The sequence below is a fragment of the Amblyomma americanum genome, chromosome 10, assembly GCF_052857255.1.
Source record: "Amblyomma americanum isolate KBUSLIRL-KWMA chromosome 10, ASM5285725v1, whole genome shotgun sequence".
NCBI classification, from domain to species: domain Eukaryota; kingdom Metazoa; phylum Arthropoda; class Arachnida; order Ixodida; family Ixodidae; genus Amblyomma; species Amblyomma americanum.
This window is the reverse complement of record NC_135506.1, coordinates 89,424,280-89,446,301: the sequence shown is the minus strand read 5'-3', so window position 1 is coordinate 89,446,301 and position 22,022 is coordinate 89,424,280. Positions and strand designations below refer to the sequence as shown.

The 22,022-nt window shown below is 47.2% G+C and overlaps 2 protein-coding genes across 5 annotated transcripts in view; one reads left to right on the top strand and one right to left on the bottom strand.

Annotated features, from left to right (window-relative positions):
• The window catches only part of LOC144108541 (uncharacterized), a 43,404-nt gene extending 34,823 nt beyond the window's left edge, over nucleotides 1-8,581 (bottom strand). Inside the window, exon 1 of the mRNA XM_077641753.1 lies at nucleotides 8,329-8,581. Coding sequence (XP_077497879.1) covers nucleotides 8,329-8,581 — 253 coding nt within the window. The remainder of the gene's footprint in view (nucleotides 1-8,328) is intronic.
• The window catches only part of LOC144106453 (putative sodium-dependent multivitamin transporter), a 101,351-nt gene that overhangs the window by 1,662 nt on the left and 77,667 nt on the right, over nucleotides 1-22,022 (top strand). For 2 of the 4 annotated variants that reach the window (XM_077639267.1, XM_077639270.1), the window contains exon 2: nucleotides 19,858-20,076. The exons of 1 other annotated variant lie outside the window; for it this stretch is intronic. The gene's annotated coding sequence lies outside the window, so the exon portion shown is untranslated. Of the gene's footprint in view, nucleotides 1-19,857; nucleotides 20,077-22,022 lie in introns of those variants that run through there. One more of the 4 variants, XM_077639272.1, reaches the window with a different exon arrangement.

Sequence of the window (22,022 nt, the reverse complement as noted above, 5' to 3'; positions counted from 1 at the left end):
AGAGTAGCGCTTCGGATAGGTTCCTCAAAGGTATCTTGCGGCGCGTTGTGTACTCTCTATCATTTTGGGCATGTTGAAAACCTGTACAGCGCAAAGAAGAAAAAAATTGGAGCGGACACTTAGGCTCCGCCTTACAGGTATGTCAAGCTATCGTAATGAGTTAATTCACACATATGCAGAAGGTCATTCTCTACTATACATTCATAGATCCCTGGTAGTACTCACACCTCTCCTGGCACAGTGGTGCCGCCGTTAAGCGATGCCTCACTGCAATTCAATGGCAGGTGCGCCAGGTGGTGGGCATTGTGCAGCCATGGCTGCTCTTCCCGAGCGACCAATATTTAATTTCACTGCGCCCTTATGGCTTTTTTATGTGGCTTGAAAATAATATACTGTCTTTTAACATTCAAGGTTAATTTGGTTTTATGCAACCACTCTTCATGCTTGATAAAATAAATATTTACGACCATGTTCAATTGAGTTATGGTTTGTGCGGAGAAAAAAAATTGTGTCATTGGTGTACATGAGCAGTTTCGGCGGAAGAGGCAAATTGCACACGTCATTAATATACAGAATGAACAGAAAAGGTCCCAGGATCGACTCCGGAGGTACACCATGTTTTATCGTTGTAATCGAAGACGTCAGGTCACCAAATTTTACACAGTTTCCTGTCTGAGAGATAACGTTTGATAAGATCAAGGGAAACGCCACGTATGCCATAATCTTGCAACTTTGAGGGTAATGTATTAGTGTTTACACAGTCAAATGCTTTCCTGCGGTCAATGAATAAGCCTACACTGAATTGTTTGTTATCAATGTTCTTAAGTATTTCATCTTTGATAAGGCCATTTCAACTGATTTTCCTTTCTGGAAGCCGTACTGGGAATCGCTGATAACATGGTATTTATTAAGAAAATTTGTAAGTTGAGCATTAATAACATTCTGAGAAACCTTAGAAAATATGAGCAAAAGGGATATCGAGCGATAGTTTGGTATATCACCGACACTTCCAGCTTTGTGGGCCGGGGTAATAGACGCTTGTTCGAGGTCAGAAGGAAAGACACCAGTTTCTATCATTTGATTGATTATAAATGCGAGTGGTATGGCTATCGGTGCTACATGTTTAATAGAGACACTGCTCAGGTCATCTAGTCCAGCAGAGACATTTTTTCGAATTCTGGCAATGAAGCTGATGACTTCTTGGGAAGTAACTAGGGAGAATATAACTCAATTTTCAAGCCTTGGGCGAAGTATCGAAAACGAATTAGCACGGTCTCTGTTTGGATAAATGCATTCGCCAAAGTTAGAAAAGAACTCATTCATTGCATCTAACGCCTCTAGTGACGTCTTCGATTTTGGGAATCGTCCTCTAGGCCAAACTGCTGTTGTGACCCATCACATAAATACGGTCGATGCCAGCCCCATACACAGAAGGCCCTATCGTGTCTCCCTTCCTGAGCGCCATGTCATGCAGACGGAGGTAGACAAGATGCTGGCGAACAACATTATCGAGCCTTCTAGCAATTCGTGGGCGTCCCCTGTTGTGTTGTTCAAGAAAGAAGATGGCAGTTGGCACTTCTGTGTTGATTATCGCCATCTTAATCAAATAACAAAGAAAGACGTCTATCCTCTTCCGAGAATTGATGACGCCCTCGACTGCCTACACGGTGCCAGCTATTTTTCTTCTATTGATCTCCGATCAGGCTACTGGCAACTTGCTGTTGACGAACGGGATCGTGACAAGGCAGCCTTTGTCACACCCGATGGTCTGTTCCAATTCAAAGCCATGCGTTTCGGCCTCTGAAACGCTCCTGCCACCTTTGAGCGTATGATGGACTCGCTCCTGCGTGGATTCAAAATGGACGACATGCTTGTGCTACCTGGATGACGTTGTCGTTTTCTCCCCCCCTTTCGAAAGCCACCTACACCGTCTTTCTACTATCCTTTCCGTCTTCCACCGCACTGGCCTCCAACTCAACCCCAAGAAGTGCAGCTCTCGGCCAGCGCCAAATCAAGGTACCCGGCCACTTGGTGGATGCTTCTGCTGTCAAGCCCGACCCTGAAAAAGTTCGTGCCATCCGCGAGTTCCCCACCCCCCGTTCCTCGAGCGATGTGCGCAGTTTCCTCGGGCTCTGTTCGTATTTCCGCCGGTGTATCCCGAAGTTCGCCGACACGGCCCGTCCCCTTACCTCCCTGCTGAAGAAAGATGTGCCTTTCTCCTGGGGCCTTGACCAAGCTAGCGCCTTCACCGCACTTTTTGCGACCCTCACTGCTCCACCTGTGCTAGCCCATTTCCACCATTCTGTGCCTACGGAACTTCGCACCGATGCCAGTGTCCATGGTATTGGGGCCATCCTTGCGCAGCGCCAGCACGACCACTATCGTGTCACTGCTTACGCCAGCCACCTCCTATCTCTCTCTGAACGTAACTATTCCATCACCGAGCGGGAGTGCCTTGCACTTGTTTGGGCGTTACCAAAATTCCGCCCTTATTTGTTTGGGTGGCCCTTCTGCATCGTTACGGACCACCATGCCTTGTGTTGGCTCTCCTCTCTTAACGACCCCACAGGCCGACTGGGTCGCTGGGCCTTGAGCTTGCAGGAATACACATTTACTGTTGTTTACAATTCCGGCCAGTTGCACCAAGACGCTGACTGTCCCACCATCCTGTCGATCCTCCTGATTCCTCCAGCCATGATACCGATGATTGTGTTTTGTCCATCTCGGACTTTCTACACATCGACAACGAGCAGCGCCGTGATCCATCTCTGCGCCATATAATCGACCGCCTCCGAAGCGGCACTTCCGATCCTGGTCTGAGCCTGTTCGTGCTGCATCACGATATTCTGTACCGTCGCAAATGCACCCTGATGGCACCGACCTCTTGCTCGTCGTCCCGACGCATCTCCGCCCCACAGTCCTTGCCCAGCTTCATGACGCTCCTACTGCAGGGCACCTCGGCGTGTCCCGCACGTACGACAGTGTACGCCGGCGGTTCTTCTGGCCTAGCCTTTACCGCTCTGCCCGCGGTTACGTTGCTGCCTGCGATCAATGTCAGCGCCGGAAAACGGCCCCGCTCCCGCCTAGTGGCCCGCTTCAGCCCATCGACATTCCGACTGAGCCATTTTTCCGTGTTGGTCTCTATCTGCTCAGGCCTTTTCCCACATCAACTTCCGGCAGCAAGTGGATTGCTGTTTCGACCGATTAAACTACCCGGTACGCTATCACGCGCGCTATCCCAACCAGCTGTGCCTCCGATGTCGCCGACTTTCTCCTCCATGACATCGTCTTGCTTCATGGCGCTCCTCGTCATCTGCTTACAGATCGACGACCCTGCTTTGTTTCTAAAGTGGTTCGCGACCTTCTCCGCTCCTGCTCCACCCGTCACAAGTTCACCACGGCCTACCATCCCCAAACTAACAGCCTTACTGAGCGCCTCAACTGCACCTTGACGGACATGCTGTCCATGTATGTCTCCGACCACCATCGTGACTGGGCCGTCAGTTTACTCTTCGTGACGTTCGCCTACAATTCCTCACGCCATGATGCCACCAGAAACTCCCCCTTCTACCTGCTTTTTGGCCGTGACCCGTTGCTACCCTTTGAGAAATTACTGCCTTCTGAGCCTTACACTAGCAATTATGCTTGTGATGCCATTGCCCGTGCTGACGCAGCCCGCCAAATCGCTAGGGATCGTCTCCACGCTTCTCAGACCGCTCAAAAACGTCGTTACGACCTTCATCATCGTGACGTCCATTACCCTCCCGGCTCCCTGGTACTCCTCTGGCTCCCTGCATGCCGTGTGGGACTGTGTGAGAAGCCCTTGCCTCGTTACGTCGGTCCTTACCGCGTCCTGAGGCAACTGAGCGATGTGACCTATGAACTGACGCCGCTGCACCTCCACTCTCCTTGCGTGGTCCCCTCCACACAGCTTGTGCACGCCGCCCGTCTTACACCCTACTACTTGCATTCACCCCAATAGGCCGCACCGGGGGTGTGCCTTCTCCCGCGGAGCGGGCGGGGGGGGGGGGGGGGGGGGGGTAGTGTTACGGCACACAGTCGCGAAGCGAAGGCGACGTTGTTGTGTCGCTAGGCAGTCGACGAAGGTGAGAACGCTGCCGCTAGTGCTTGAGTGGCCCGTTTTCTGGTGTGTCTTCTGTGTACGGCCTATTTATTTATTTATTTACTTATTTATTTCAGTACCCTAAGGGCCCATTAGGGCATTACATAGAAGGGGGGGACGAAAAAGTTCAAGCATGAGTGAAATCTGTACAATGTAAATATATGAAGGCATTAGGAACCATGAAAAACATCTAGCAGAAGCAAACAAAGAAAGAAAGAAAGAAAGAAAGGAAAGAGTAACGAAGTTTATACAATGCTTAGTAGCGTGAAACACACATAAGAACCTAAAATGTGAAGCAAACAATCAGTACCCATCGGAACACGAGTTTAAGGATACAATCAAATAAACATTTATATACACAGCCTACACAGATACATATCGGATAAAGCGGAATGAATTTTACACAATTCCAAGCACTTGAAAACACTGTTTAAGTAAATAATCAAGGAAATATGGTTTCGGACAGGTTGACACACTCTAAAAAGGTTAGCAGTGCTGCATGAAATGATGATGATTCCGTAAGCGAGACAATGTTTGCAGGTAGCGAGTTCCATTAGGCAACAGATAAAACTAGAGGCGAATTTTGATAAGCGTTAGTCCTGGAAAATATAGGTTTTACTTTATGAACATGGTCTGTGCGGGTAGAGATGTGGGGAGCGGGAAGAATATGGGCTCGAGCGAATGCAGTGTTGCTGTGGTAAAGGCTATGGAAGAAGGTCAACCGTGATAATTTCCTGCGCATGTCAAGTGGAGGGAGATTAAGTAATTTCTTTAAGGCGGACACACTTTGATATCGCGAGTATGAAGTTAAGATGAACCGCGCAGCTTTATTTTGAACTGATTCGAGTAGGTTCGTGAGATTAGAGTGATGGGGGTGCCAAATTATTGACGCATATTCTAAAGAAGGCCTGATAAGAGAACTGTATGCTCGAAGCCTGGTATCTGTGTTAGCAAGGTGTAAGTGACGTTTCAGGTAACCAAGTTTTTTGCATGCTTTTGTGGTGATGTGTTCAATGTGAGCATTCCAGCTGGAATGTTGGTTCCTTGCAGCAATCTGTACAACATTATTAGTGACTGAATCAAACCGGTAAACAGAATCTTTAAAATGTAGAGACATATAACGAATAGAAAAACGTTCGTTTCCCTCACGATTGCTCTTAGCAAACTCGCGCAACTTCCTACGAGCCACTGCTGAACTAACCTCGAACTAACATCGTTCGCACTGCTGAACTAACCTCGTAATATTATGTCTTCCCATCGGCAAAAGCTGCAATATTAAGAGGACACTTTGCTTTAAGATTATTGGATAACATTGATTTCCTGCCATAGCTTTCTTGGGTGGTTATATATTTCAGCAAATAGACACTGATAGTAGTACATTTTTGCCTTCCTTAAATCAGCATTAATTTGCTACGAAATGCCTTGAATTGTTTTAGTAGAATAGTATCAGGTGATTGGAGGAAAGCATGGTAAATTTTGTTTTTTACTTTTATTCTCTTATGCAAGGTGGTCGTAATTCAAGGCTTGCGTATTTTTGTCCTTCAGTTAGAATTGTGCACCAAGATAAAATGTTTCTCATAACAGGCCTTAAATTTGCTGAGGAAAAGACGATACGCTTGACTAGGATCGCATTCGGAGTACATACTTTCCCAGTGAATATTTTGTAAAATTTCTCGAGCGAAGCAGAGCTTATGCAACGATAAGTAGAGCTATAAGTGAATTTCTGTTTGGCAATCGCTGTCGGAAAACATGTAAAAAGCTCGAGGTGGTCACTGATATAAATGGAAAGCACACCTGATAAGCACTGGTCACAAGGTACATTGGTAATGCAGACATCTAGAACTGTGGCACTGGTATCGGTGACACGGGTGGGCAAGGAAATTATATTTGAACACGCGAAAGCTGGAAGTATTGTTTCTAGGAGCTCGGGAGATGAATCTTCATCGAGCATATTGACATTCACATCACCCATAGCTAAGAAGGCTCCTTGGCAGCAATGTTTCCATGAATTCAAAAAATTGGGGCTGTATCCTAATGGTAGCCTATAGACCGCTGCTATAGGAATATTTTTCAACCGTACCTCATAGCACTCAAGACTGGGTGTTATTCATTTTAATTCGTTGACAACTTCACAGGTAATTGAGGCTCTGGTGAACATGGAAATTCCGCCGCCTCGGTTTGCGGGCCGCACGATGCCGCGATAAATATAATCTGGAATTGCCGGTAAACTATCAGTTACAGGAAGCCAGGATTCTATGAATATTATAGCATCAAATTTATCCCATAAGTCATCGAAGAACACGGGCAGCTTGTGCATTTCATATAAAATGCTTCGAGAATTTAGGTGACATGCCCTAAAGAAGTGAGACGGTACATTAAACGCTTTGTTGAAATTTTCAGGTTCGTAGTATTTGCACTCTGGTGAGTTAGTCATATCGCTATTAGTGCGAAAGTGAGATTGGAAAAGTATTGCAAGTCTTGCTATTGCATTTTGTTCAAATCTTTTTGGCAGGCGATTCTTACCATAACTGATGAATCTGTCTTCCTAGCACTAATTTTTCTGCCTTGTGTCCAAACAAATTTCTATCCTGCTTTTAGTTTCGGTACTACTGCGGCGTCCAAAAACTGTTTGACCTGCCTAGTCAGATGTTCGTTGACAAATACAGACGCATGTGTTTCGAAATCAATGTCTTGAGTAGAAAAACGTGCCTTCCTGGCTTTAACCAATACAGCATTTCACTTCTCAGGTCGCACAAAGCGTACGGCAAAGTTCCTTACATCAGAGTTGTTGGTTGGTACTTTCTGGAAAATGTCAATAACTCCATGAGTTACCGGCTCCCCTACCTTATCACAAATCTTCTGCACAGTGTAAAAAATATCTCCGCAATCAGGCACACCCTTCATTTCAACGTTATTGGCCCGTGAGTACTGTTTCAATTCTAAGATTCGCATGTGCAGTTCCTGATTTTCTGCAGCGAGTTCTTGGTTGCAGTTGGGCGTTGCGGGAAAGCTCTTCAAATGGAGCCTTTATTTCTGCGAAGTGGTGACACTGTCACAAGATTCACTACAATATTCTACACTCTGTTTTAAGGAGCACAGTTCAGCACGAATTTCCAGCTTGAAATCCTCAAGCGTCTTACAAAGCTCCTTCATGTTTGACATGACAAATAACTGATTGAAAACACTAGGACTGTTCTTTGGAAGCAGTGCGCGTAACAGTAAGATAATAAAAAATGAGGAAAACGGTCCTCACCTGCACGAGAAAGAACTTCGATGAGCGTTGTGAAAACCGCACGCACTGCTGCCAAACTGAGGAGAGCGCGCGAAAGCGGCCCGTATATGTAGGCGCGGTCCGTGGCTGGGTAGAACACGGCGCAGGCGCGGCAACGTCGAGGCTCACCAGCTGATCCCAGAGGACAACGGTGCAACGATGCTCGTCGCAATCGACGCTTTAGCTTGTTAGACACCTTCCTTCCCAGCGCAGCTTGTACCCACGCAGAATCCAACAGATCGTGCCGACGAAAGTATGCGCTCCGCACCTGTACGAGAAAGAACTCGGATGACCGTTGTGAAAACCACCCGCACTGCTGCCAAACATGTGCCCATCCTCGTCTGCCGAGCTGCCATCATTGCTCTGTTTTATTTTTTAGTGCAAAATGGCGCTGCAGAGCGGAGGTGCTAAGATCGGCGTTCTCAGCCGGCGAAAGAATAAAATAAAGATGAACGGCACGGGCTGTTCGGGGCTCAAAGCCTTCTACGCCATGTCACGAAGGCAACAACAACGAGCCGTCTACGCCGGTCATCTTGCTCTGGCGTTCCCCTGCGACCCTGCAAATTTTCTACAGTGGTGACTCCGGCCTAAGAGATGAGCGGCCCCAGCAACTTCCCACCCTCAAGCGACCTTCCACCTGACAATATTTTGCGCTCACGGGACGTCGCAGCTGCCCAGCTCCGCCTGCCGACATTCTGGCCCAAGCATCCTCCGATCTGGTTAGTCCAGGTAGAGGCCACCTTCCATCTGCGCCACGACACCTCGGAGGCATCTCGGGTTCGTCACTTACTTTCCAACCTGCCTCCTGAGGCGGCTAAAAAGGTGGCGGACGTCATCGTTGAACCCTCGGGCGATGCACGTACCAGCGACTTAACCAGTGCATTCTAGGCCGCACCACGTTGTCCGAGAGCGCGCGCCTCCAGCAGCTGCTCACCTGCGAAGAGCTTGGAGACCGCCGCCCCTCCCAGTTGCTCACGGCCATGCGGCAGCTCCTGGGTGACAGCAGCGCCGACTCGAACGCGCACATTTGAGGGAGCTCTTCCTGCAGCGCTGGCCGCAGTCCATCCGCTTCGTCTTGGCTGCTGCGGGGGACTCAACCCTTCACCGCCTCGCTCAGCTAGCTGATCGAGTCCACGACGCAACTCTTCCGTCGCCGCCCTCTCTTCTCCACCAGAGTCATCCGTCATTTCATGGTTAGAGGCCCGGATCGATCTGCTCGCCGCTTCTCTCAATTCCCTTCCGACATCCTCTCATGACCAGTACTGCTTGTCCTCAAGTCCTCCAAGCTGTCCGTCTTCGCCGAGCGATCCGCGCTCGTGCAATCATCGCCGCCAGCATATTTGCTGGTATCACCGAACTTTCCAGCACCCCGCCCATCACTGCACTCTACCAAGTGGTCGGGAAACGCGCTGCGAGATCACTGATGGCGGCATGTGACCTCGCCCTTCATCCTGGCAGGCTTTTCGTAGTCATGAACCGCATTTCCGGCCTGCACTTCCTCGTCGACACTGGTGCCGAAGTCAGCGTACTACCGTCCTCTGAGGGTTAACGTATTTCAAAGTCTCCTCTACCTTCTCTCCGTCCGGCTAGCTCAACCTTCATCGCCACGTATGATCTCCGGTCCCTCACTCTGGACCTCCTGCATGCGGCGCACGTATCGATTGATCTTCATCATCGCCGATGTCCATCAACCCATCCTCGGGTCCGACTTCCTGACTCATTTTGATGTGGGTGTGAGCATGCGTTTCCATCGTCTCATCGACAGCAAGACGCACCTTTCCATCCCTGTCGTTATATCTGCGGTCGCTTCCACTGGCATCCGCACGCTGATTCCGTCCTGCCCATACGCGAAGTCCTCGCAGATTTTCCAGAGGTCACGAGGCCTTCTAATTTCCATAAGCCATGCACCCAAGCACAGTATAACTCACCACACTGTTACGCATTGTCCACCCGAAGCAGCTCGTCCGCGCCGCTTCTTCGGTGAGCGGCTAGCGATTGCTAAACGGGAATTCGACCACATGCTCCAGCTGGCTTATAGTCGACCTCCGTCTAGCTGTATCAATGGATGGAAGGTAGGAGTGTCCCCTTTGAAACGGGGCAAAGGTAGTTGCCACCATGCTTAGTTTTTTTTTCATTTATTTTTGTTTAACTCTGCTATAAGTTGTTAATAAAATTCGACATTTTCTTTAGGATACGTCTTCCTACACTTTAAAACTTATGTCACCTCTGCTATTGAGCCACCAATCCTCCAATCGCTTTTTGCTAATTTCCACCGCAGATTTTTTTACATGACTATTGTTATCTCTAAACCCTAAGGCCTCAAGAGGAGTGACTATGCCTGCATCGACATCGGGATAAATACCACCACATTTTAGAATGAGGTGTTCTGTTATTTCTGCTGATTTACCACATACAGCACATGTGTCATCTTCGTTCAATTTCTTTTTGTAGCTGCGCGTTCTAAGACACCCTGACCTCTTCTTCAAAGAGGAGGGCACTGCCTCTTGAGTTGTCATAAAACGTTTCCTTCATGATCTCCTTTCTCTAGCATCGATATAGTTCTACACTATGCTTTTTTTTTCATTGAATCTATCCAATTTTTATGTTCTACGTTTTTAATTTGTCGTTTAATGCTTTCTTGCTGCTTCCTCGTCTCTGGGAAACTTACTGGCCATCTTTCTAGTTCGTTTTCGCCTCTGTGTGTCAACGCTCTTTCTGTACAGGTATTTAAATACCTTAGCCTCCCACCTTTTATCGTCAAATTTCCTCTGGCATTCTTCGTATAGTACATTACTCTGAGCTTCCCGTGCTTCGGACGTTGCCCAGTCCATATTCCCCTGTACTGCATCGTTTGTGGTTTTCCCGTGGACACCTAGTGCTAATCTTCCAACAGTTCTCTGATTTACTTCTAATGGCGACTGAACTTCAGCGCTTAAGCACAGAACCACATTCCCGAAAGTAAGCCCCGGCACCATTATTCCTTTCCAAATACGTCTGAGGACTTCATGCCTGTTGTACCCCCCCCCCCCCCCCCAATGCCCTATGTTTCATTATCCCGGCATCTCTTCCCCCTTTTACTATGAGAGACTGTTCATGCTTTTCCGTGTACATATGCCCTTTGTTTACCCATACCCCGAGATATTTGTATTCGGCCACTCGGTGTATTTCATGGTTTTGTAATGTAAGCTCCTGATCAGTTGTACTGTTGAAAACCATCACACCTGACTTAGTTGTGCTAAAACTGAAACCTAGACTGTCTCTTTCGTCTCCACAGCAATTCACCAAAGTTTGCAAATCTTCCTGGATAGCTGCTAACAGTACAATATCGTCCGCATACATTAAACTCGGTACTCGTTGCTCAACAACCTTTCCGCGTAATGTGTACGACAGATCATAACCTTGATTGCTTCCTTGTAGCCTTCTTTCTATACTTATCATATAAAGCGTGAGCAGCAGCGGTGATACAGGACAACATTGCCTGAATCCTTTGTGTACCTGGGCAGTTGTTGTACCCTTAATTGCTTCGCATGTTATTTCAACTTCATTTTCTCGATATAGTTCCTGTAGAAATTTAATTATTATAACAAACACCTTCACCTTTTAATATGTTCCACGGGAGTTCCCTGTTCACGTTGTCGTATCCAGCGCTTATGTCCAGGAAGGCTAAATACAGAGGTCTGTTTTCCGCCTTAGCTATTTCTATGCACTGGGTAAGCACGAACAGGCAATCATCTAAGCGCCTACCACTTCTGAACCCGTTCTGAAGTTCTCTGAGTATTCTATTACTTTCTACCCATGTCTGCATTTTTATTTTCACCGCCTGCATCGCAAGCCTGTATGTGACTGATGCTATCGTAATCTGCCGGAAGGATTTTATGTTCGTCTTATTGCCTTTCCCTTTATAAATCAAATTCATTTTACTCGGTTTCAGGCTGTGCGGTATTTGCTTATTTGTCATGACTGCCTCCAATACTTTTATCAGCGCTTTGTTGCCTCCTGGGCCAAGTCCATTAATTAGCTTGAATAGAATTTCGTCGATCCCTGCGGACGTACATCTTGGAATATTTGCTTCCACCTTTTTCAAGTTAAGATTCGTCAGTTCCACGCTGTTTTCTATTGTGCGGTCCTGTGTTGCTCTCTCATTTGGGGTGATTGCTCTATCGTCTTTCTTGAATGACTCAGCTATAACTAATGAAATGTAGTTCACAGCGTCATCTCCCCTCTAAACATTTTCCCTCGGCATCGCGAATCTGTTCCTGCTTTCTGTGAATGGCTTTACCCAGCCAGATTATATTGTTCCAGAATTTTCTTGGCCCCCCTTTAGTTGCATCGCGAACTTCAGCGAACCAGCGGTCAAAGCACAACTTTATTTTAGCCTGGACGAGGACTTGCACTTGCTGTTTCTTTTTTCGATAAGATACCCATTTTCGGCCTATTTTCTCTTCAGATAACTGCACCCTCTTTGATTCTCTGTGTTCCCGTGATGCCAACCGTCGTTGTTCGATGGCCTCCCTAATTTCCTTATTCCACCAACTTTGTGGCTTCCTCTTTCCTATCCAGCGGTTTACTCCTTTTACTTGTTTTATTTTTTTGCCAATGAGTAGTTCTAACTTGTTAAAATCCCGCTTTTCCATGGGACGTGTCTCTATTGCTTCTTCTATGCCGTCCGCTATTTGTTCGTCTTTTAATTTTGCGTACTCTTTTTGACACCCCTTCATTTCTCTTTTGAGCAGGGCTCCAAACTGTAGACTAATACGCTTATGATCCCTACCGAGGCTGTACTTCCCCTCTGCGTCTATTTCCATTATTGCGAGCTTGCTATACATCCCCTGCGAGATTAAGCAGTAGTCAATGGTCATTTGCCTGTTACGTAATTCCCGCGTGATTTGTCCTGCACACTTAGTTTCTCTATTTACGATAACTAGGTTGTGTCGCTCACAGAAGCCTGGCATCAACTTCCCGTTACAATCGGTGTATCCATACAGAACCTCGATGTGGCCATTCATGTCCCCCAACAGAATAATATCGGTGCCTTCTCCAAACTGCTTTATATCGTCATTGAGGCACTTAACTAGATCCGTGTTTTTTTGCCTACATTTGTCCCCTGCCCTTAAATAAACTACTCCTAGTCATGTCCTTTTACCGACAACTGTACCCGATACCCAGGCATGTTCTTTGCAAGTTGACTTTATTCTTTTCCAATTTATTCCTTGATGTATCAGCGCACCTACTCCTCCTCCCTTCCTCTCCGCTGTTGTTCTGTTGCTCCCTTCCCAGACGTAGCCATCAATAAATGGTGGGTCTTCTAGATCCATGAGATGTGTCTCGCATAGCGCGTATACACCTACTTCTTCGTCCTTCAACTGCTGTTCTATCTCTAACCACTTCGCTGTTTCTACCGCATTGCATGTTTATGTACCTGATCCTGGTGTTAAATTTCTTTTTTGTAGTTTTCTTCCTGGACCTCCTAGTGGCCATTTTATTGGCGTCAGCCTCCATTGCTACACTTTATACTTTGGTTCTACCTACCCTTACGCCCTGAGCCGCAGTGGACCCCCTAAAAAAGCTACTGCCCGGCCTGCCAGGCGCCACCCGATCTTGGCTCCTAGCCTTTCATTAAAATGGATGCCATCTCGTGTAAAGCCTCCACCAAAGCTTTCTCTATGCACTTCCCTGTTTATGTCTGCCACTTCAAAGCTTTTCTCCTGGCTTAACTTCCTTATCTCCCGATTAACAGCCACAACGTCCTTGGCAATTTCTCCGTTCCGTCCTTGCACTTCCGGCACTGTGCACACCACGATCTGGACTTGCTGTACTATCGCCCTTAAATGGTCAACTCCCTCCGCTAATCTTTCCACTACTTTTGCGGCTTCACAATTCAAGACATCATTTAGCCCCGCCGCTATCACTACCAAATTGCGCTCTGCAACGTTCATAGAAAGGTCTTTTTTTATCTCTCTCAGTACTGCGTCCATTTTCCTGCCAAGGAATGCCCCGACTGCTACCCGCTTATCACCCTTTACACGCTCCATTATAGTTCTTTTGCACCTACTCATATTTGAGTCACCACCGATAAGCACTTGGCTATTCCCTTCCTCTATCCTAACTTCCGGATTATTATGCCGCCTCTTATCTGTGACTGCGACCACATACCTGGAAGTTAGCTTGTTCCCCTTCTCTCCATCTCCTCCAGACTTCCTAGCTGCCACGTGTGCGTAGCTGTTCCTGTCTGAACCAGCCTGACCTATTTCCTTATCGCTGTCCATGCCAGCCCAGGCCCCATCCCCGTGGCTGGCGCTGGAATGTCCGCTAATGTGGCTTCGCTTGGCGGTGTCAGCCATTTTTGCCTCCAACACTTGACTAAGCTGTTCTTGAAGTTTCCGCTTCTCTGCCCTCTCTACCTGCAGCTCTTTTTCTAAGGCATCCATACGTAGCGCTAGGTTGGTGTTCGCTTCGTCAGCCCTGTCCAGGCGTGCGCTTAATACGCGCTTTGGACTCACCACTCCATCTGGTGCCCAAGAAAGAACCGGGTGATGCGTTCGTGCGGCGGCTGCAGGGCTCTGAACGCTCACACGGTCCACGGCAGCTTTACCTTTCACACAACCAAGAATTCACTGGACACATGGTCGGCTGCAATATCTTTAGTAAAGTGGACTTTGTAAAGGTGTACCATGAAATCCCCGCTAAGCCTCTCGATATCCCGAAGACGGCCATCACTACACCCTTCGGCCTGTTTGAGATCGTGCGCATGTCTTTTGACCCACAGCTCGAACTTTCCAGAGTCATTGCTGAAGAGACGCGAGACTCCCGGCTATATTAACCTACATCGACGATACCTTTGTCGCAAGTCGTACACCACAAGGTCACAAGCGTCCCCTCCAGAAACTCGTTCAGCGCCTCCAAGAATTTGCTTTGGTCGTCAACGCCAAGGAGTGTGTCCTCGGCTCTTCTGAGCTCGAGTTTCTGGGCCACCACATCTCGGTGATGGGAATTCGTCCATTTCCTTCTCACGTCCAGGCGCTTAAAGACTTCCCAGCACCGACTAACCAACGCAAGCCCCGTGAGTTCCTGGGCCTAGAAACATTTTTCACGCCGCTTTATCCCGCACTGCGGCGAGTTTTTCCACCCCCTGGCCAACCTTCTTCGCACAACTAAGCCCTCCTCCTCCGCGATTTCCTGGTTTCTCTAAGCTCAGGCTGCTTTCACGGCTGTAAAACAAGAGCACTCACCGATTCGATTCTTCTCATCCACCCTAGGACTTGCGCGCATTCGTATCTTGGTGGATGCTTCCAGCGTGGCCATTGGTGCTGTTCTCCAGCAGAAAATTGACTCTGAGTGGCACCCACTGGGATTAATCTCTCGGAAGCTACAACCTGGCGAGACTCGCTACAGCGTATTTTGCCTTGAGCTACTCGCCATCTTCTCCACCATCCAGCATTACAGCCACTTCTTGGAAGGCCAGCCACTTTACGTTATAACGGATCACAAGGCTCTGGTGTTTGTATTCCATACGAACTCTTCCAAGTACGTCGCCCGTGACATTCGTCACCTGGCCTACATATCGGAGTTCACAACAGATATCCGGCATATGAAAGGCACCGACAACGAGGTAGCTGATGCAATTTCACGCATTACCTCCATAGGCGTGTCTACATCTGCTGTGGACTGGGAATGTGTGGCCCGGGAACAGCTAGAAGACCCTGAGCTGAAAGACCTGCGTGAACACCCCCGTTCCCTTCGTCTGCCGCTCGTGCCTCATCCGTTTCTGCCCGGATTTCTTTGGTGCGACATGTCATCGGCTCTAACGCGCCCTTTCATCTCGGAGGCCTTTCGTCGTGCCATTTTTCAATTACTTCATGGCATCTGCCATCCCAGCATACCAGCCACGCAGAGCATCGTTACCCAGTGCTACGTTTGGCCGAACAATAACACCAACGCTCGCCAGTGGGCCCTCTCGTGCTTTGCTTGCCAGTTCGCAAAAGTGACCCGATATACCAAGACTCCACCTGTCTTTCCTGCCGCCTGGTTGCCACTTTGTCCACGTTCTTCTCGAATTGGTTGGTCCGCCCCTCCCTCTCATGGCTGCCGGTAAATTCTAAAGATAATCGACAGCTCCACCCGTTGGCCTGAAGCAGTGCCCACTCCGGACATTACTGCCGAAACAGTTGCCAAAGCCTTCGTTTTAGCATGGGTTTCCTCCAGACAGATATGACAGCATCTGCCCCTGGTGTGGCGGAATTCCAACAACATATCATGTAACATGGGGCTGCTCCGGTCCCAAGCTTCCCGAACTAGACAAACATCACTCCGAGGAACAGTGGGAGTCTGCCCTGCTCAGCTCTGACTTGGCGACGGAGCGAAAGCTGATATCCCAAGCAAGAGCAACTGCGGTGGACATTGGGGTCCTGAAATAAGGACTCCACCCAAAATCTGTATTTTCGCCTCTCTATCCTACATTTTTGGAATAAATGTTTTCTACTGCTACTACTCATAGGCTGTCCCGACATTGCTACCACGGATCACGGCCGCCAGTTCGAATGCACCCTGTTCACTTCCCTCACCAACAGCAGCGATGTCGTAGTGGTTGAGCATCCGCCTGACATGCGGGAGGTGCGGGGTTCGATCCCCACTGCCGCCGGGTACCCACCGGTGATACAATGGGTACACGCTTCCCCTGGCCTGGTGCTCGGCTTAATCAGGGTGAAATGCTTGGGAAATGGGTCTTTGACCCCACTTTGAGCAAATGAAAAACCAATAAAATTCACTATCATCATCATCATCACTTTTATCACCCGTTTGCTCGGCTCTAAACACTACCGAACCACAGCATACCATTCCCTGTGCCACCAGCATGGTCAAGCGGCTCCATCGTCAGCTCAAGACTGCCCTCACTGCGCGCCTGGGTCGCGATCACTGGGTGAACCACCTGCCTATGGTGCTTCTTGACCTACGCGTCGTCCTTCCTCGTGACCTTGGCAGTTAGGCAGCCGAACTCGTCTTCAGTGCACCCTGCGGCTTCCCGGAGACTTGTTCGTTCCTTCGGCTCCCTCCTCCCAGCCCCTGAAGTACCTGCAACGCTTACAGCACTGCATTCAACACCTGCGCCCAGTCCCACCTCGATCATCTGACCGTCATGCCTTTGTTTTTCTAAGGCGCGACTTTGTAATGGCGCCTCTCACCCCCTCATATGATGGCCCGCACCACGTCCTCAACAAGACGACAAAGTCGGCGACTATACCTCAAACCCGCATACCTGGAGACACTCCCGAGGAGCCCCCCTTGGATGTTGCCGGCCTATCTGCCGACCTGCCTGCCGCCAAGGCAGCCCCATCTCTGCCCCGTCAGCGAGTACATTTCGCTGTTCTGTCTGGGCGTGGGGCCCTGTAGCGCACAGTGACACTGCAAAGTGGAGGCGCTAAGAACGGCTTTCCCAGCCGGCGAAAGAAGAAAATAAAGATGAACGGCGCGTGCTCGGTGCGCACGCCAGGCACGGGCTGTTTGGTGCTTAAAGCTTGCTGCGCTGGACCTCTCGCTCTGGCGCCCCGCTGCGACCCCGCAAATTCTCTGCAATTTTATTAACGCAGGCTGTGCAAATGCTGCCTTAAATGTCTGATATACTCCCGTGCTTCCTCTCCCTCTACTCTTTTTCCTTCCTACGTGATCAGTGACTGCTGGACCCCCTCTGTACTCTTCCCCAGCAATCTCCTGCGCTCTCAAACCATTTTTGCAGCACTTCTCTTTTATCTATTGGTCTCTATCATTCACTGTACCCCTGTTTTTCCTATTTTGACTAGAATTATTGTCAACACCTCCCTTTTCAATTCAAGGTATTAACTATTTTTGGATTCCACCTCACCTGATGTGGCTCCTCTTTTCTTTGCTAATCATCGCTCTCTGGATGTGGTACTCTGACTTTTCATTTCTCTCTCCCACCAGTTTTGTGGTTTACTTTCGCTTCCTTCTCGCCTATTTTATCTCTCCCTTCTCTAGCTTCTTAAAAATCTCTGCTGGGGCATACGTTTACTATCTACCGGCTGCTTGGATACTGTCTTCAATGTGTTTCGGCGCTTCCTGCTGCTGTATATCTTTGAGGTTATGTGTACTTTTCCTCTCGAATTTTGTTATTCTTTTCTTTTTCTTCTCTTTGATAGCCACACACGCCTATCGTGTCTTAAGAATTTTCATACCCTTAGCATCCTAGCATATACTTCAGTTAATTGTCATTACGCACAAGCCAATAGCACAACTTCCCACGCCACCGCATTTTATTTCTGTATTAGCCATTAATATATCACGAACACCTCAAAATTCTAAATTATAGAGGCTGCGCCTGTAACTCCATCAAGCTAATCCTAATCCGCACTCATATCGCCAAAGATTTTTGCCGTTTATATGCGGCTAAGAGCCGCAATCATTTATGTGCCGCTCCCTCTCTCTTTGGAGCCGATTATCTTTAAAAACGTTTGTCTTAACTCAATTGCTCTACGCTGGCCTTGCGTTCCTCGAGAAGCTGATAAAGGATGACAGACGCCTTCTATCATTTTTACCTTTCGAGACCATACACCGCTCTGTTGCTCAGTGCTATCTGTGAGGGTCATAATGCTTCGTCCGTGCAGTTTGGCATCATTGTCATTTGTGCTGCATCTGGAGCCGCCGTTTCGCCAGTCAGCCACAAGTGACAATTTACGATGAAAAACAGACGCTTAACCGCGTCTGCAACTCGAAGCTCTCAAGCTTCGAGTTTCATCCGCTGAACGAGACGTAAAGTGGGCAGCCAACCGCCACTTCGGCGTTGACGACAAGTGCGTGCACACGTGGTGTGGCCAGAAAAACGACCTCGCCGCAAAAACCATGTGCAGGGAGGCATTCCGCGAAATGAAGTTTCTAGGAGCTACCTACCGGTATAACTGTGTGTTAGATTTAGCTTAAAATTGCTACGAGCAATAAACTAGTTTCTCCACCATACAGCTTGAAAACTGAGCTGAAAAATTCCAGCTTCAGGTAAGGGCCCCACACCGCCAATATTAACAAAATAGTGCTACCCTTACCTGCATATATACCGTATATATATATATATATATATATATATATATATATATATATATATATATATATATATATATATATATATATATACACCGTATCTCTCTGATGAATATCAATATACTCTCGAAGTGCACTTCATATTCCTATTCCGAGCCTTTCCCTGTTTTAAGATACACATAACCAAGCCTTGCTTCCAGGCTGACACCATGCCACACAGCCATAAATGCTCCCTGCATTTCTTTCTTAGCATTTCTGTCATGTCCTTTTACTAATGCGCCTAGTACTTTTCCTATGAAGTCTTTCCATTTTCTGTTACACTACTCAAGTGTAACCTGCATTGTGTGGAGGCTCTTCCATGTTCCTTAGATGAGTTTCGGCGATGCAATTTACCAAAATTTTTGACTTTGCAGTTGCTCTCCGATTTCCTCCATATTAGTTCAATTTTCTCCTCACTAAAATTTTATGATGATTATGTCCTCAGGTTTAATGGCACATGCCCACGGCGGGGGATTCACCAGGGTGCATTGCTGATACAAACGCACACATGGGCAAGGAGTGGAGAAGTGCAATTTTATGATCCAAACATTATGTAATTGCGTTCGTGTCTTTGTCCTGCAGTACAAAGCCTATCCCATTAGTGTCGATTTAATCTTGTCCTATGACAGCTGAAGATTTTCTAACTTCATCTGCCGGCATGAGCCTCTTTTTCCTCCTGCTGCATTTACCTTCCCTCGTAATACTTCGAGGATCAGATGTGGAAAAAAGATACGATATATAACTAAGATAGTGACAGAATCACCGCAAGCCACCTTCACTCAATCGAGTTCATCTCCTTCCAGCACACGTTGACACCATTACTTTTCTTTGAGAAGAGCACGGCTTAGCTATTCAGGTTAAAACACTACGACGCCGATGGCGACGTCATGCTGAACGTGGTGAAAGCCCCTCACTTCAGGAAATTACTGTAGGATATTACTCCTTTCATCAAGGTTGCCGTGAGTGCGGCATACTTCCAAACCATACCTCGTAACTTCACTCAAGCAGACGAAGCCTAGAAGGGCAATCAATGGCAATCAAGGGCAAATGGCTTTCATTCTAGTAATTGTTCGTTGTAAAACAATGCAAAAAAATTCTGATGTGCAGTGGAAGGTTTAAATCCGGACGTTCGGTCCAATTCATCCAATAATGCAACCTAAAAGGCAGCACATCTTTAATGCAAACGATATAATATTTGTTCGCTGTTAATTCTTACAATAAATTCGTCAATATTCAGGTTGCATATTTGTCATACTGGTGGCATAGGTTTAGCTCCTCGGGCATGGTACTTACAGCTCTTCCGTGCTTCCCAGGTTGTTTAGTGGCCTGACGCTGCTACGGCAAGCCTGGAGTACCGATCCAATTTTTTTCGACTTTCCAGCTGTCTCACCTTCACTGCTGCACTATCTACCAAAGGCTTTTTGCACGGCGCCTGCTATACTAGACTCTTGAACTTCGCGCCATAGCTTGGCAAGCCGGCCAACGTGTGCTGCCACGGTTGTCGGCGAAGCGCAGCTTCCAGCTGGCACGTGAGCGTTTCCTGTCATTTGGCGTCAGCGGTGGAGCGCTTCAGACACGGCACTTAATCTGCGCTTCCCAGGTTGGTTTTTTTCGCTCCGTTCTTCATTTCTAGGCGCACTCTTTCCATAGCCGCCACTCTGTGAATTTTTATGAACTTTTTTTTACTGTCCCATTTCCTCAAGTCGCAGGTCTGCACAGTTGCAATTTATATCGCGCTTTTGTGCATGACCTTCTGAAATTTATGAATTCTTTCTGACATGCTCACAGTGTGAGTTTTTGGTTCTTAGTGCTACCTTCCAAGGGGATGCCGAGAGTGCTAGAAGTCCTGAAAAAACAGGTCAACTCAAAAAGTGTAGTATGTGTGAGTCTTCAAACCCACAGAAATTAAAAACTCCTCCTTTTGCAAGATCTTTAAAAATAAAATCGAAATAATCAAACACTAGCCTAAATAGACAATAAACCAGTCTTGCGTTCAATCTGGCAAACAGGGTAGGAGGTATTGAACAGTCTATCCAAACGCTGGGCAGTCATTTTGAAGAAATTCAGAAAAGACTCGAAAACCAAAAAAGGCAAATAAGCGCTATTAAACGGAAAGTAGAAAAAAACGTAAAATACGCACCCCATAAGGAGCTCAGTCGGCTTCACGATGACGTAGACGTACTTCACTGCCGGAGCACTTGACTAAGCACAGAAATTCAAGAAATACTTGAAACTGACTGTGAAAACCGAAACGTAAAGGTTAATAATCTTGCAAAGAAGCTTGCACTTTAACCATTGTCCGAGCAAGATGTTGTGGCCCTTCGTAGGCTCGCAGCAAAGCAAGCAGAAACGCGCCGAATAATTGTCCGCCTTATACGCCAGGAATTCAGGGGCGCATGGATTAGTAAGAGGAGAGCTCTAAAAGCCCGAACAACACCTTCATAAATGAATATACAGCTACTCGCTCGAGGAAGCTTCTTTCCGTAGCCAAACAATAGGGAAAGGAGGCGGGTTGCAATTTTTTTGTGGCGCTCGAATGGAAAAGTTCTAGAGCGCAAAAGGGACGGTGAGTTACCAAACAACGGATCGGCAAGCATGTTTACCGATGAAAACAACCTTCTTCATCTGTGTGAGTGAATGCTAACATTTCGATGATATCATTTAACTTTTTGGCGATATGAATCACTTCGGATTTCTTGGCAAAGGACGTTTCGTTCACTTCTTTGAGAAATCAAAACAAATAACTGTCTTTCCTACATGTGAACGTTATAACAGTTTTTAACAAGCTACCTGGGCAAGAGACATTTTTTTCCAATATAAATAGTCAGTGCCATGTAATCATGCTAAGCGAAATGTGCTATTGCTCTGATGATGTATTTCGACTCAGTCGTAAAAAAGTATTTTATGAAAGTAGGAGTACACGTTCTGGTGGAGGTGCATCTGTTTTAATAGTCGATCCTATGTCGTGTGAACTATTGGTCTAGTATTCTTGTACAAAAGAGCTGAAATAGTGAGTATTCCAACACCGGGTGTGTTCCTTGCTGTATGTTATCACCTACCGTATGGTTCAGTACTATACTTCAGTTTTTAGAGCGTACATCATAATTCCGAAAACAAAAAACAAATGTACATATGTCTTAGGAGGAGGCTTTAACATTGTAAAGGGTCTGGTGGTGCTAGAAAACCGACATTTGAAAGAATGTTTGCGTAAGGTGGACGTATAAACACAGTTTAAACACTTAATCGATTTACACAAACTACGAAAAGTACTCTTGATTTTTATAAGTATAATTCCTAACCAAAACTATTCTAAAATATCTTCTTAATTACCACATTCCAATTGTAATGTATATCCCAGACCGAATAAGCCAACAGATTAAAGATAACACAGAAAAACTTTCGATGCAATAAACCAGCACACGATAGCTCCCTTTCAAGATACCCTGAAGCAGATATCCTTGAAGAAGGTTGTCTAAAAAAATTAGGCTGGACCAGTGTCCGATATTTCATTTAAAATCATCAAGTGTTTATGCGCAACATTTTATA